The following is a 13960-nucleotide window of genomic DNA, read 5'->3' as shown; positions in this document are numbered from 1 at the left end:
CACGGTGGATGCCAGGCCGCTTCCAACCCAAGGAAACTGGAGGTCCATGGGGCGACCAATGCCCAACAGTGACGTCCTACGACTGATCTGATGATGATGATTGAACAATCTACGTTACTATTTAAGAAAAAATGTAAGTGGAGGTTTGTATCGTGTGTCAATTAAAACCAAATGTATTTAGCTGCATGCTTTCTTCACTTTGTTATTAATTAATCTTGCAATATGCTTTTTACATGATGGCGCTACGTACACATCTGGGATACAACCTATAATGTAAGAGGAAACAGTGATATTATTCAAACGATTGCACATCTTGTCGGCAGTTGAACGCAAGAAGTTTATTACTACCCTACAGCATCACTCCTTGGTTATTCAATTTAACTGCAGCACTATCAGACTCCGTGAATGAAATAATAATCGTAATTCATTCCACAAATAGCACTAAGCTTTCCTTTAATTCAATTATGCCCATTCATAAATTAATCTACGCGCACTAAAAGTCGTTTAAAAAGTTTAAGAAATTATGCCAGCTAGTGTCATATAAAGTGTGTCCAGAGAAAGAATAACGATCTTTATTTAAACAAGTGAATGTGGGTCACGCGTTGCCTAGTAACCGACAGTCAAAACAAATCCCACATGAGTTCAATAATGTGATTTATAGACGCAGTCACGTGGCCGTGCAATCCCAAATTCACTTGACATTCAACTAATATGAGGGTCGCGTGGTAAGTTTGATCGTTTATGATGGAAACTATGCTTCTCAAAATGTTGCCAGAATAAAAAAAAACACAAAGAAAAGATATCCATATTAGAAATTGAAATACATAACAATACAAAATTGCCGTAATACATATTAGTATTAAAAGGTGTTGAATTTAAAGTGTCACGGAGTTGCCGTTTTAAATTTCTAAAACTTTTGAGTTAGGAAGTGTTCGGCATACCAATATGGAAGGTATTCAAGCCAAATGTTTGAACAGCTCTGCCTAACATCGACGGTTAAACGTTAGGGTGAAACCGCAAATTGCATGAATAACAAGCGCCCCTAACACGCGTAAGTTTTAAAGCAATAAAGGGTTTGGCATTATGGCCAATTTCTAACGCCACTTGGGGTCGAGTTTGCAAACAACGCAGCGGGTGGCTGTGTGATTGCGCTATTGTCAGCCGTGTGAAAAAAAAGCAGCAATTTCGAAAATGGAAACTCTTCTAACGTTCTCATTTTCGTAGATGGCCTGTAACATCATAACACTCGTACTCGTATCATAGACATTTTAGAAATTGTTTAAATATTATACATGTTTTCAAGACAAAGGGCGTGTTTAAATTAATTGATTGACAAGAAATTTGAATATTCAATTAATTATACGTCGGTTGCTTGTAGGAAAGTGGAAATTGATGTGTTTAATTTTCCAATTTAAAATTAAGATTCAACACCTATGACATGTTTATTACGGAGCTTCGCTTCCGACCATTTTGTAATCATTAAGATGCTCGTAAAACAGTGTCAGATCAGAAGATAACATGGCGCAGCAAGAACTTATTGAATTACATTTAAAAATAATGATACTGTATTGTACCGTATTGGTATACCTATTTACCGTATATGATAAAAAAAAATGTAATGAAAACATCAGAATAAAATATTTTTCAAAATTTCAATTTTTTACATTATTAATAATTCCAAATCCCTTTAAATTTATGGATGAAACGGATTCCTTTTGGAATTATAATAACGACAGTTTTTGTCTTTTCTATAATTCTATCAGTATCTATGCTAAATAAAATGAGAAAAAAATATTTCAAACTTCAATATCTTTAAAAAGGCTGAACCGATTTTAATAAAACATACCTAGCTAAGAACGACCGCAAGAAAACTCGCTGTAAGAAAAACCGCATCGTTGGTCTCTCCGTTTGAGAGCTATCTGCCACAGACAGACAAGAATATTATTTTCCAATGCAACTCCTCGCAGTTAGTATACACAAGCTTTGCCATAGGTACTTGTCACCACTGACACCACTGCCATCACTTTTTGTTGCCATTACTGACGTCATCTAACAACTTAGGCAGGCCGCTGGCAATCCAGTTGTTATGACACCACGCCACTTCTCTCTGGCCACAAGTACAAGCTGCTTACAGTTAAGCTAGTTTGCAAATGCCGTTCGGAACTCCAAACAGAACAACGTTTTTCTCTTCTTTCTCATTTGAATCTTCAGGAAAACGAAGAAAACCGACGAGCCCCGAGCGACATCAAACGTTCTAGTACCATTCGCGTAGTAGTACCTGGTTATCGATCCTAGCCAGGCACGCCTCCAGATGGCACTGCCACTCGATGGCGCGCAGATACAGGAGGTGCCAGCGCCGCTCGAGCGCGCGCGCCGCGTCCGCGCCTGCGCAGAGACGCACCACAGAGCTCACGATCCGCCCGTGGCATTCGACGTCGCGTTGCAATACCTGGAAATAAGATTTTGTTAATAACCAAACCAACAAAAAGTTGGAAAAACCCCTTAAGAGCTACGATGCCACAGACAGACACGCAGACACACATAGCGGTCAAACTTATAACACCCCTCTTTTTCCGTCGGGGGTTATATAAGATACGAATATTAACCGCGGGTCTAATATTAACACTCCACAAATCAATACAATAATTTAATGCAAAGAGACAATGTAGGGTAAACAATAGGCCATCTAAATACAGATTTTATATGCGAAAGTTTAAAACATTTTATTTATTAGACTTTCGAAATTTTCACTTATAACTAGTACCGCACTCAGACAGAACTCACTCATGAATAAGAATAAGAATGGTTTATTAGCTGATAAAATAGATACACATACACTAATACTCGCAGGAACACTGACCGATGACGAATATACCTAAAATTTTCCTCGATGTTTCGACCACATTGCAGCGGCAATTTGGTTGAAACATTGGCAATTTACCTACTAGTGATTGTGACTGCAACTTGCAATGTAGATGAAATGTCAAAGAAATTTTAGCGACATAGGTATAAAATAGGTATTTTTTAAAGAAATACACATTAAAATATGTTTAGCTTTGGACAGTAGTAGACATGCCTTGGTCGATTAAAAACTTAAAGGTGAAGTTAAGGTGACTTTTAAATAAAAACAGACTGAAGTATTACTCCTAAAACTAAATTATGATGCATAAAGTGACATCTTAACTAGATAATTTAAGAGGCATCAAACTCGCATAAAATAACGCAGAAAGTTTGCTGGGAACGGGACCTGAGCTTGCAAACCCATGTAAAGCATAAGCTGACGAGGTTATAATAACGCACACATGCTAGACAAGCCTTCAAGAAGCAGCCATTCATCATTCTAGTTCCCATAAATTTTGCTGTCAGGACATGTGGTATAAATTTTAACTGATTTCCAGAGGGACTAAGTTGATTCCGCCGCGCGGTTTCATAAAGAATGCTTAACATCGATAAGACAAAACTATGTCGATCACAGTGAAACGGCTATCTGTAAACAAACGAGCATCGAGATCAATAAAACCGATACGGAATTTGTTTACGAAATGACGCGGCTGCCGAAAACAATAAAGAGTCCGGCCCTAGCATTCCAAGGTATAAAAAATATAGCCCGGCCACGCACAATACGAGCGAGAAAGCGATGACAGAAGCAATCAAACTTAACAATGGCTGGTGACACTGGAAGCCATTTAGTTTGAGAAATGTTAAAAAAAGCAAAAATTTGAAAAGCGAACAAAGGGCGGAACGTGCCCGCAGTTGCGCGCGAGCTCATGAAAGCTAAACGCTGCGAAATAAAACAGGCCAAAAAACTACTGTTTACTTCCTGACACGCTGTGTTTTCTTTATATAAAAGAAGTTAATAAACAATACTTTTAATTTCAAGTGTGATTGAGCGCATAGATATGACCGGTTGTATTATGAGTGCACCTGCATTCTTGATTGAATCTCGGCGCATCATAAACAATCCCGATGACTGGTGAATGCGGCTGCGGAGTGCATTGATCTAATTTTGAATACAAGTGAATGTTTTATGTACGCGTAAGATAAGAGTTTACACTACGATGAACCTACTTATTTTATTAAATAAGCGTGACGATGATGCAAGCCCAAAGAAAACAAAGTGAAACTTTGGTGAATTTTTTTTTTCAGATGAGAGTGGAAACATTTCAAATATGAATAGAAGTAAAGAAACGTAGGAAAAAATCGAAAGCCCGCATTCAGATTGCTGCAGTTTCAAAAGCAAACAGCAGATTTAAAACAAACAATCAGAGTAATCTTTAAGCAAGACAAAAGAACTATAAATTTGCATCCCTTTGATCACGTTTATCCGACTCCACAACCGTTTCTAAAGCACGAAGCAATCAGACATGTTGAACCGACATGTAAGGGAAAACTGTAATAAATATCCAATTCAATCTAATTGGGTCTATTCCAGTCCGGTACGGGAAACCAAGAGACCGTTTCGGTAACGATGCGTTTACGAATTACCATCTAATACAGCTTGTACAGATGGTAGATTACGGCGAATTACGATTTATCGAGATCACAGGCTGTTTATTTTGATTTCCAGATGGAAATGTGGTCTTGTTAAGGAATGGAAAGTTTTCAGATGTGCTATGCGTATATAATAGTTCATATATGTAAGTAGATAAAGAGATTAGATTGGAAATTGTATGTTGAATTCATCAATTAATAGGTTGTTGTTTTCAGGTGTACTAACTACTAATATTCTAGTAGATTTGTTCACTTTTCGGATAGTTATTTCTAAAGTACAAACAGACGATTTACGAAAACAAATAATACGAGAAATTAAACATGCTATAGGTAAAAAAAATAAGGCAAGAAACCATAACATCAATGATAAAATAATGGAACATGAAATTACCGTACATTTTGTGTAAGTAAAATAACAAATAGTTACTTTCAAAGTTCAATCACCGTTAGAGAAACGAGTAAAAGAGATGCTCGAGGACCGATTTTTATGCTAAATTTATTCGTTTTTGATGGGCAATTTGAAAAAGATCGCGTTGGAGTAAAGTGAAGCACTGAAGCACCCAACTGATAGTGTCTTAAGTAAAAGCCCATAAAATTCCCAAATGTTTACATTCACACGTAATTTCGGTTTTACGAACGTCCTACACCACAGGAAATAGGAAAATGATGTTACGAAATATCAACGCCTGAATTAACTTTAAAATTTAAAATACATTACTTTTGGTAAGATATTAAAGAAAAGACAGTTCAATTGGACGTAAATTATTTCTAGTGCACGTTCACATTTGAATAAAATAAAAGTTTCTTCGTAGAATCTAATGTAAAACAGAAGAACTGCTAGCCTGATATGTATGTAGACAACTTGAAATACCAAGAGGTGTAAAGTCAAGGCAAATCATGCCGAGGATGTCGCATTTCGCAATCATATCGTGATATGCCGAAGCGTGACAGGCTGTGGGGTTAGCTGGTCATACATGGCATAACTTACAAGCTGCATGCTACTAATGACATAGTACAAGCTTGTTTGTAAGTTCTTCAAGCAGTGACGCTTGAAAAAGGTAAGACTGGAGGTGTTAAAAAGAGGAACTGTTATATCTTGCACTATACACGAAATATTACTATAATGATCCGAATCCTGGTTATCACGCTTAAAGCTGTTGAGTCTTTCGTTCCATTAGTCTAAGTAGGTAGACCTTCAGACAGCACGTCGAATCAACAACCTTTCGACAGACACGATTCAGTTTTTTACGTCGTTTCCGACAAACATTATACTTCAATTAAAATCGTGATTTCAGACATCACAGTAGGCCGTATTACAAGGTGTTTATAATACTCAATACTAAGGCAAGAGGTTCTGCATGAGTATTTTAAAAGTGGTAAATATTGTATGTCAAAGCAGTTGACAAAATTTTATGGAGGGACACTTTGAAAAATAAATTGATCCTATGGTTGTCAGTCACAGGGCATGAATTTTCAATTAGGTATCTGGTTTCTGTTATACATGGTGGATAAATTGCATGAGTCTTAAGTGTACGGAGCACACCCTTCACTGGCACAAACCATTCATTACGCTCTTGCCCTCTTAAATCGTAATGGTACCAATTTGAAATCAACACTGAGATTATTTCTTGCGGAATAACATCGTGGCGATATTGACTCGAGTTCAAAAACATTTGTATCTCGAAAGTGCAGTTATACTGAGAAACAATAAATTATGTGAAAAATAATTCGAAGTTAATAGTTATTAAACGTGCAATAAAAATAATAACAAACAATTTAATTAATATGAAGAGAATGCTACGCAATATACGTTCAAGGGTGAAAATATAACTTTTAAACCTGAAATTGCTCTAGTAACAAATATGAAGACTATACGAATGTCAGAAGAGAATAAATAGTAGTTCCGCCTCTAGTGTTTAAATCATGCTGCACTATTCGAGGTATAATTGGTGTTATTACCGGTGTACGCGATCCGACGAATCACCCTGTCCGACTCGACAGCTCGTAATTGTGGTCGGAACAATCGCAACACAAAGCAATACGCATTTCGTAATCCATCTTATTGTTTAGTCAAAATCGAGACGTGTCTTATCGTAACCTACTACCGGAGTAAGGTTATTCTAGTAGTTACGAATACAAAAGGCATGTACATCGACGTCATAATTATCAGTCGACAAGTTAATAGCGATGTTGTTTGACAGTTGATTAGGTGAGTTAACTAGACGCGGATCGAAAGGTGATTTCTAATAAAAGCAGAAGGATATATAGCCTACTTAGACAGCATAAATTATAGCCACGTTACTAAAATCTTCTACACTGTACTGTACACAACAGTCAACAACACATGGGTGGTCGTTCTCCACATGTAGAATGAATGGAAATGGCAAATATTAGTGTTTACTATGGTAGCGAGTGTGTGCTAAGAAATAAAACAGGCGGATGTGAGCTGCAGCTATCAACCTAGCTCACTGATGACTTTTCTTAATATAATCTCCGCACGACAGAGCCGCTTTCCAAGCGTATTGACCAATCATATCCGTGTATACCAAATCATTTGAAATTGAGTCGACGTTCGGCATAACTAGAGCAATCCCAGGCATCCAAAAAAACGTGTAACAATAATAGCTGTCGATAGTCTTAATAGCATTGCAAAAAGTAGCTATTGCACTGTCGCGGCTGCACACGTCAAGTTTACGTCAAGGTCCACGGCGCCGGCGCGCATGCCGGCGGAGTCATCGGCCGCGCCGACGGATTTAGCCGACGGCGAACGGAAATAGCCGAATGTCCAGAAACCATGCGCTTGTCCGCGTTTCAGCAAAATGTTTGGAGCCGAGCGGTCAATGGCGGTGCATAGCATCACCGAGAATAACGGTGTGTGAACAATCCAGACAGCAGATGGTCGGATCGGACCTAATGATATTTCCTCGGAGATCGTACCTTATTTGACTCTGTCGATGCATAAACAACCGGCCAACCGGCCGGTCTGATTCGCGTACTGAGGGTTCGTGCAATTCAAAAGGCAGCAAAAAAAGCTTGTACTATTCAAACTAGATGTTGTCTTTTAAGAGATTAATGTTTAGAAACTATTAGGTATTTTAGGTACAGATGAAAATAAAATACCAAACGCGAATAAAAATATGTACATAAGTTCGTAGTCAAACTACTTTTTAAAGTCACCCTGAGAGTCCAAGTCACCCCGGTTTAAATTAACTTTAAATCATTACGTACGCCAGACTCGTGGAAGACATTCCATTCATTTCAGATAAACTCCCATGTGAATGAGGTTGATCGGCTGAACTAAGTTAGCGGCATTTAACATCAATTTCTTGTAAGCTTGAGTACGTGCCATTTGGATAAGCACCGGAATACGTTACCCGGTTATCTCAACGCTGTACTAGTTACTGGTATTATACTAACAGAATCTGTAGGTTTATAGACTACGTACGAGTACCTATAACCCTTACGCCAACCATTGGGGCTTGCAGTTGAATCCCGGCATTTAACTGAATTCCCTTGCGGATTCCCTAAAATTAAATCATGGGCTAACATTTACGTTGTATAAAGAACACCCGTAAAAAATAATTTCTCGGAAGTTAGGTGGAAGTTATGAGATGCTAGAATTTGTATGTTAGTAAATTCTGAAGTTCATTACAGATTCTGAACTTTGCAGATCGAATTGCTACCATAAAAGACCAAGCTCAGAGTAATATGCAAATGAAGACACTTTAATTAAAGCATCGCCCACTATGACCAAAGTTCTTATGAGTCTTTTTTGCGAATTCCAAAGCCTCATTTACAGTCAGACGATCGATGCAGGAAATATCGGGCGAGTTACGTTACATTGTCGGTCCGAGAAGCTATGGATTTACAAGTGAACATCATTAACGGCAATGTACAGAAATACGTACGATACGTCTAGCACCGTTGAAAAGGTTTGAAGTTCGCCCATTGTGACGAGGCGTGAGAAATTGATTTCAAGGTCTTCAAACTTGATCGTGCTAACACGGAAGAAGCAAAAACGTGAACCAAAGGACGTTAATTGTCTTCAAATTAAGGAAGCTCAAATGCATCAAAGAGAATCCGCGTTGGAATTGAGAGCAAAAAAGGCAAGCTTATCTTTTCGCATCACGCTATACCGGTTGGAGTTGGAGTAATTACATCGTCAATGAGAACGACTGCATCACCTTTTATCTATTACACAGAATTATTAATAGAAATAGAAATGTCACACTAAAAGCGTGGAAGAGCGTAAAAGAGTGGAAGAGGCGCCTATATAACAAAAAAAACTATGTATAAGTTTGTCACGAAGTTAAATGCTCGAGAATTGTGTTATGCCATAGCATAAGGTTCAAGGAAAAGAATAGTAAGTACCGTGATTTTGCCGAATCTATGAAAACAAAAAATGTGTGTGCATTTTGCAGGAGACGCGAAAAGTCGCAGTGATGTTGGGAGGATATGATCAAAATCAAATTTCTATGAATCACACTATTCCTAGAAAAATGAGTGAATTAGTTCATTGAAGTCGCAAGGACATGCTAAATAGCACGGAGAAGAGATAGCCGTTGGGGCCCAAAATTTCTTGAATGAAGATCGCAGATCTGCAAGTGCAGCGTAGGACGTTCACCATAACGCATGGATGCAGGCCGCTTCCAAACAGAAGCAACTAGAGGTCTGCAGGGGAGGCCTATGTACAACAGTGGAAGTCCTACGGCTGATTATGATGATGATGACACAATTTTACTTTGCTTCTCCGCTGTAAAAGCAAGCTTGTAAGGCAAGCAAGAATAATGTATTTCATTAATATGGACCACCATCGCAAAGTAGTGTTGTTTCTGTTCCTCCTGTTATTAGCTCTGTGATCTCTTTTTCAACTTAAGGGTTCTATGAAAGGCCGCAGAGAAATCAATCACAAGAACCGTTATAATATAGGTTATGTCACCGCAAAAGGAACGGACGTGCGACCGGCGATAGTATATCTCAGTATGCGCAATTTTCTCAGTACCTCTATACTGGCTTCGGAAATACTCAATTTACTGTTAATCCGATGGAGGAGGATTTACACGCTGGGGCAGACGACTAATTCTCTTGGCTTGGCAGCTCGGATTCAGTTCAATTGGTGATACGTTTGTAGTGTTGTACACCGTATTGTCATTAGCAATGCCGTGGAATGAACAAAGTATGATAACCAGGAGAGTGAAAGAATCGTCAGTAGTGTATGTCTTCGGATGCAACCCCTCGCTGTTAGTGTTACTCTAGCTTTGTCAAATTTGTCATTACTGATAACGACGACACATAAAAAAATATAAGCAATAAAGTGAGAATAGGGTGTTTACGACTTAGCTGACGTCTATAAGCATATAAAGCTTAGATCCTAAATGAACATCACGAAAAAAAATGTCCAGTATAATGGAAGATAACAAATCGAGTTGCAGTCTTATGTAAAAAATAAGTGTCTTGAATGAATTTAGAACAAGATGCACTTATACTATACGGCTCCAGCAATGTTAAATATCGTATTGGTTATTATGCAAAGAACTGGAAATCGAGGAAAGTATTATAAGCGTAGTTTCAATCTCAGTGCACTTTTTTTATTGTAATTAACTAATTAATAATTGGATTCGTCAATTTCTTATCTATCTAACAAGGTTAGGTTATAAATAAAACTCTAGAAATTATTTTCCAAGAGGAAATTGTTGACTCCGGATCCATAAATACCTATGTGGAATTAATTGCTGAGGCTGAAGCTATGTTAGGTAATATAAAATAGAAAATTATAGTTTCATCTTCGGTTACGGTCGGACCGGATAGCTCAGGATTGGTTAGAAAACCTAGATTTTCAATATTTTTTTCTAGTGACACATTTTGCCCAATGTCTCGATTAGGTACCATCAGCCAAATATGTTGATATAAAAAATACAAAAAGACTCCAAAAACCAATCATAATTTGATTGCTTAGTAGCGACATCTCTTGTCTGGGTGAGCGGTTTGTTCCGAAAGAGTGTGACGTCTGTCGACGCCACATAGATGTCGCTAGTGCTGCTGCTTAAGTAGCAAAGTAGAAATAAGCAACCTGAGATATGTATGCATAGGAAAAATTCGAGTCTAGATTCCTGTCCAGTAGTGGTGTAGGGGCTAAAGCACGGAATGCTGAGGACCTGGGTTCGATTCCCAGTGCTGGTCTCTTTTTTGGTTTTTCTGTGCGTCCATGTCTCAGTTTGTATTTTCGATAGGTTTCACGGGATACCCGTAAAAGTAACAAATTTGGAGTTGAAATAAAAAAAAAACCAAAAAGACTCCAAAAACCAATCATAGCTTGCATATTTAGCCAACAATAAGTAATATTTTTCTACGAATTTCGTATTTTGTACGGAATATTCCAAGTTTTATACCTTAGGCTGCTATTTACTCTTAAACTACTAATAATTCTCAACAAAACTTAACCGTTATAGTTTTCCTTGTAAGTTTGATATACTTACTACCATCCTGAATTTTTTCAAAATTTTCCACCCGCCGGTTTAGATTTTAGAGAGTGGAGGGGAGGGGGTGGCGCTCGATTAAAATGAAAATTTGTACTGTAAAGTTGAATATTTTGTAAACAAATCATTTAATCGAAAAAGCGTTGATGGTTTTAAAAGACCTATCCAACGATACCCCACACTACAAGGTTGGATGAGAAAAAAAATATCACATATACTTTACGTTTATGGAAGGAAGTCTAAAAAAATTGATGTTTATATATTCGTGCAAAATACAGCTTTCTAGCATTGATAGTCCCTTAGCAAAGCCGCGGACGGACAGACAGACAGGCAGACAGACATGGCGAACCTATAAGGGTTCCGTTTTTGCCATTTGGCTACGGAACCCTAAAGGAGCTTTAGTCCCGATATGCAGAGACTAAAGTAACATTTTATGAGCATGAGAAGTGAAAAACAAACAAATGCCAATAGACGTGTCTGTCAACTTGAAAGTTCGACTTTAGCGACATAGGAACTTGTTTATAAATTAATATAACACTTATTTGGCTGATGGTATAATACTTTTGACGGTCGATTACGCTAGAATTTTTTAGAGATTAGGTTAGAGAACCTGTCTATAAAGCTTGAGGTCATGAGTTCCTTCCCCAATCGGGCCAGACATTTGAATGATACAAATGTTTGTCTCTTTTTCTCAAGAACCTTCTTGATTTTGATGATTGATCATAACATTACAGCTAATTCGCTTTGGTAAAGTAAAAAGTGTAAAAACAAAGAAACTAGTGCCAGTAAATTAACTGCCTTCTCATCTCAAGCTTCAATAAATCAGTCAAGCCACCCCAATTTCTAATTCCCACAGTCTATTCCACAATTAGTGCAATTACCTTAAGAGTGCCAAGTGCCAACATCAACAACGTGTATCAACGGTAAGGCAATTAGTTAAGCATTTCGCTTGCTGTACGGCGAATTAATTGCAAACTAAGTTTGTATGAGCGAAGTATGTGGGATATGTCGGGTATTTTATGCCACCATGTCTCTAGATATTAACTTTTCACGACACTGCTCGAAAATGTGGCCATAGATAACCTAAATCCAGTACCCAAAACTGCCTATATATGTTAATTTAACAGCTGACTCATTTATGGCTCGCAAAACACGACAACAATGTAACACATTACAAAAACAGGTCGTATCAATGTTATGTATTTCATAATACGATACGACTTTTTAGAATATAATTTCTGAATTTCATTCCTGGCGTGCTGAAACGACAATTGGACCAATCAAAAGTAATCGTCTGCTGCATGTGAAATTAAATTGACCGATGAGAATGCGTCATTCATGACTTTTATGAGGTGTTTTTTTTTCTTAAACGCATAATATGCACAAAATGCTTTAATTTTTTTAAGTACTTATGAAAAAACGCCACAGCGTCGCAGCAGGTCGGACATGACGAGGATGACGTTTTGATTTTTTAAATATGTGGTTGCAAACTGGCCACTAAGAACGAAATCGTTTAAAAAAAAATGTCACAAAAGAAAAACTAAAATCGGCATGTACAAGAAAAATCGGTCGGTATTTCCATGTCGGTATTATCCGGGTCGGTAAAGAGTGTCACAGAGCGGAAGTAACGCAGTCATTGGATTCTTACAGCCTTGCTTGTGCTTGTTATAGCCTAAATTGAATAAAGATATTTTGACTTTGACTTTTTTTTGACTTATTGTTTGTTTTGTGATAAATATTTTTTTCTCAAACATGACATGAAATATTGATATTGTGTTACAAATAATAGGCCGAGAAGTATCGCGCTGTAGGCGCGCTGCGGCTCCTCTACCTGCCCGCGGTCACTCTAGCGGCCTGCAAAGAGATTTCATACAACTTTGCAGGCCGCCGGCCAGCAGTCAGCGCGACACGCGCGCACGCAACAGGGCGACCAGATTAGCGTCCCGCCATGCTTGATTTCTTGGTTTTTTATTTTATTTCATGTCATGTTTGAGAAAAGCATCATACAAGCCTCGGCCGGAACGTGGGGTTGCCGGCCTCGCATCCCTATCCGGCCTCGCTAGGCTCGGCCGTCTATATCTGCTTGGCCGGCCACCCCCTACTTCCCGGCCTCTACAGTAATGTACTATTATTGCCTCGCAGTGATCGTGAAAAGCACAATGTTTTAAATGAGTTTCAATGCATAATCATTTATTTGCTATCTTGCAATATAACATTGCAATATGAATTTGCTTTGTGAAATTGCTGACATGATGTACGTATTCCATTCAAGCAAACGTAGCCAGTCAAGATTACTAAGAACTTTGAGGCCTTAACGGCCATTCAAAAATTGCCATAGCGGACGGTATTTCACGTCCACACGGCGGGGTATTGGTAAAGTTTTCAACTAGCAATAATCGCACCTCGGATAAACCTCATTGGTTACGATATTGCCTCTGCGCAAAGTTAACTGAAAGAACGAACGCGATTCACCCAACGAAAACAAGTCGGCCAAACGATAGCGCGATGTAACTCGACGCCAACGCCATCTGTCGAGCACTTTTACAACTATTTTTGCACGTACAAAAAGATTCCATTTCCAAGCTTTCAAATACAAAGTGGCGGGTGCAATTAAAATACCTATTTAAACCGAGCTGCACGTTGTAAAACATATAAATGAAATCGGTAACAAAATCTGTGTAGTACACGCAAGAACGCAGTACGCTGGAGTATTACAGCAATTATTTCTAAACGATGGGAACTAACAGCTCTGTTGATCTCGAAATGTGAATTTAAATTTTATGAGCAGCCAGTAACAACGATAAGGTTTTTTTATGAATAAGGTACAGTTTTTTAAAGCATAATGAAGTGATGCCAAGATAAAAATATACAGTTTCTTAATTATTAATCTTTATATTTTATTACGTTCTCATAACAAGTGAAAACACAGCAAATAATTATGAGTGTATAATAAAATTTGTCTTGCTACTAGCGCGCTGTTTTCTTTTGCATCC

The 13960-nt window shown here is 38.1% G+C and overlaps 1 protein-coding gene and 1 non-coding gene across 2 annotated transcripts in view; both read right to left on the bottom strand.

Annotated features, from left to right (window-relative positions):
* Positions 1-13960, bottom strand: part of klar (klarsicht) — a 413798-nt gene that overhangs the window by 64605 nt on the left and 335233 nt on the right. The window contains exon 10 of the mRNA XM_074103166.1: positions 2279-2449. Within this exon, the coding sequence (XP_073959267.1) occupies positions 2279-2449 (171 nt within the window). The remainder of the gene's footprint in view (positions 1-2278; positions 2450-13960) is intronic.
* Positions 13276-13414, bottom strand: LOC141439464 (U4 spliceosomal RNA). Its single transcript, XR_012452589.1, has one exon. It is a non-coding gene; the product is annotated as a U4 spliceosomal RNA (small nuclear RNA).

This window comes from Choristoneura fumiferana, chromosome 20 (genome assembly GCF_025370935.1).
Source record: "Choristoneura fumiferana chromosome 20, NRCan_CFum_1, whole genome shotgun sequence".
Lineage (NCBI taxonomy): Eukaryota > Metazoa > Arthropoda > Insecta > Lepidoptera > Tortricidae > Choristoneura > Choristoneura fumiferana.
Note: the sequence above shows the minus strand (reverse complement) of the source record. Positions and strands in the feature narration are given on the sequence as shown.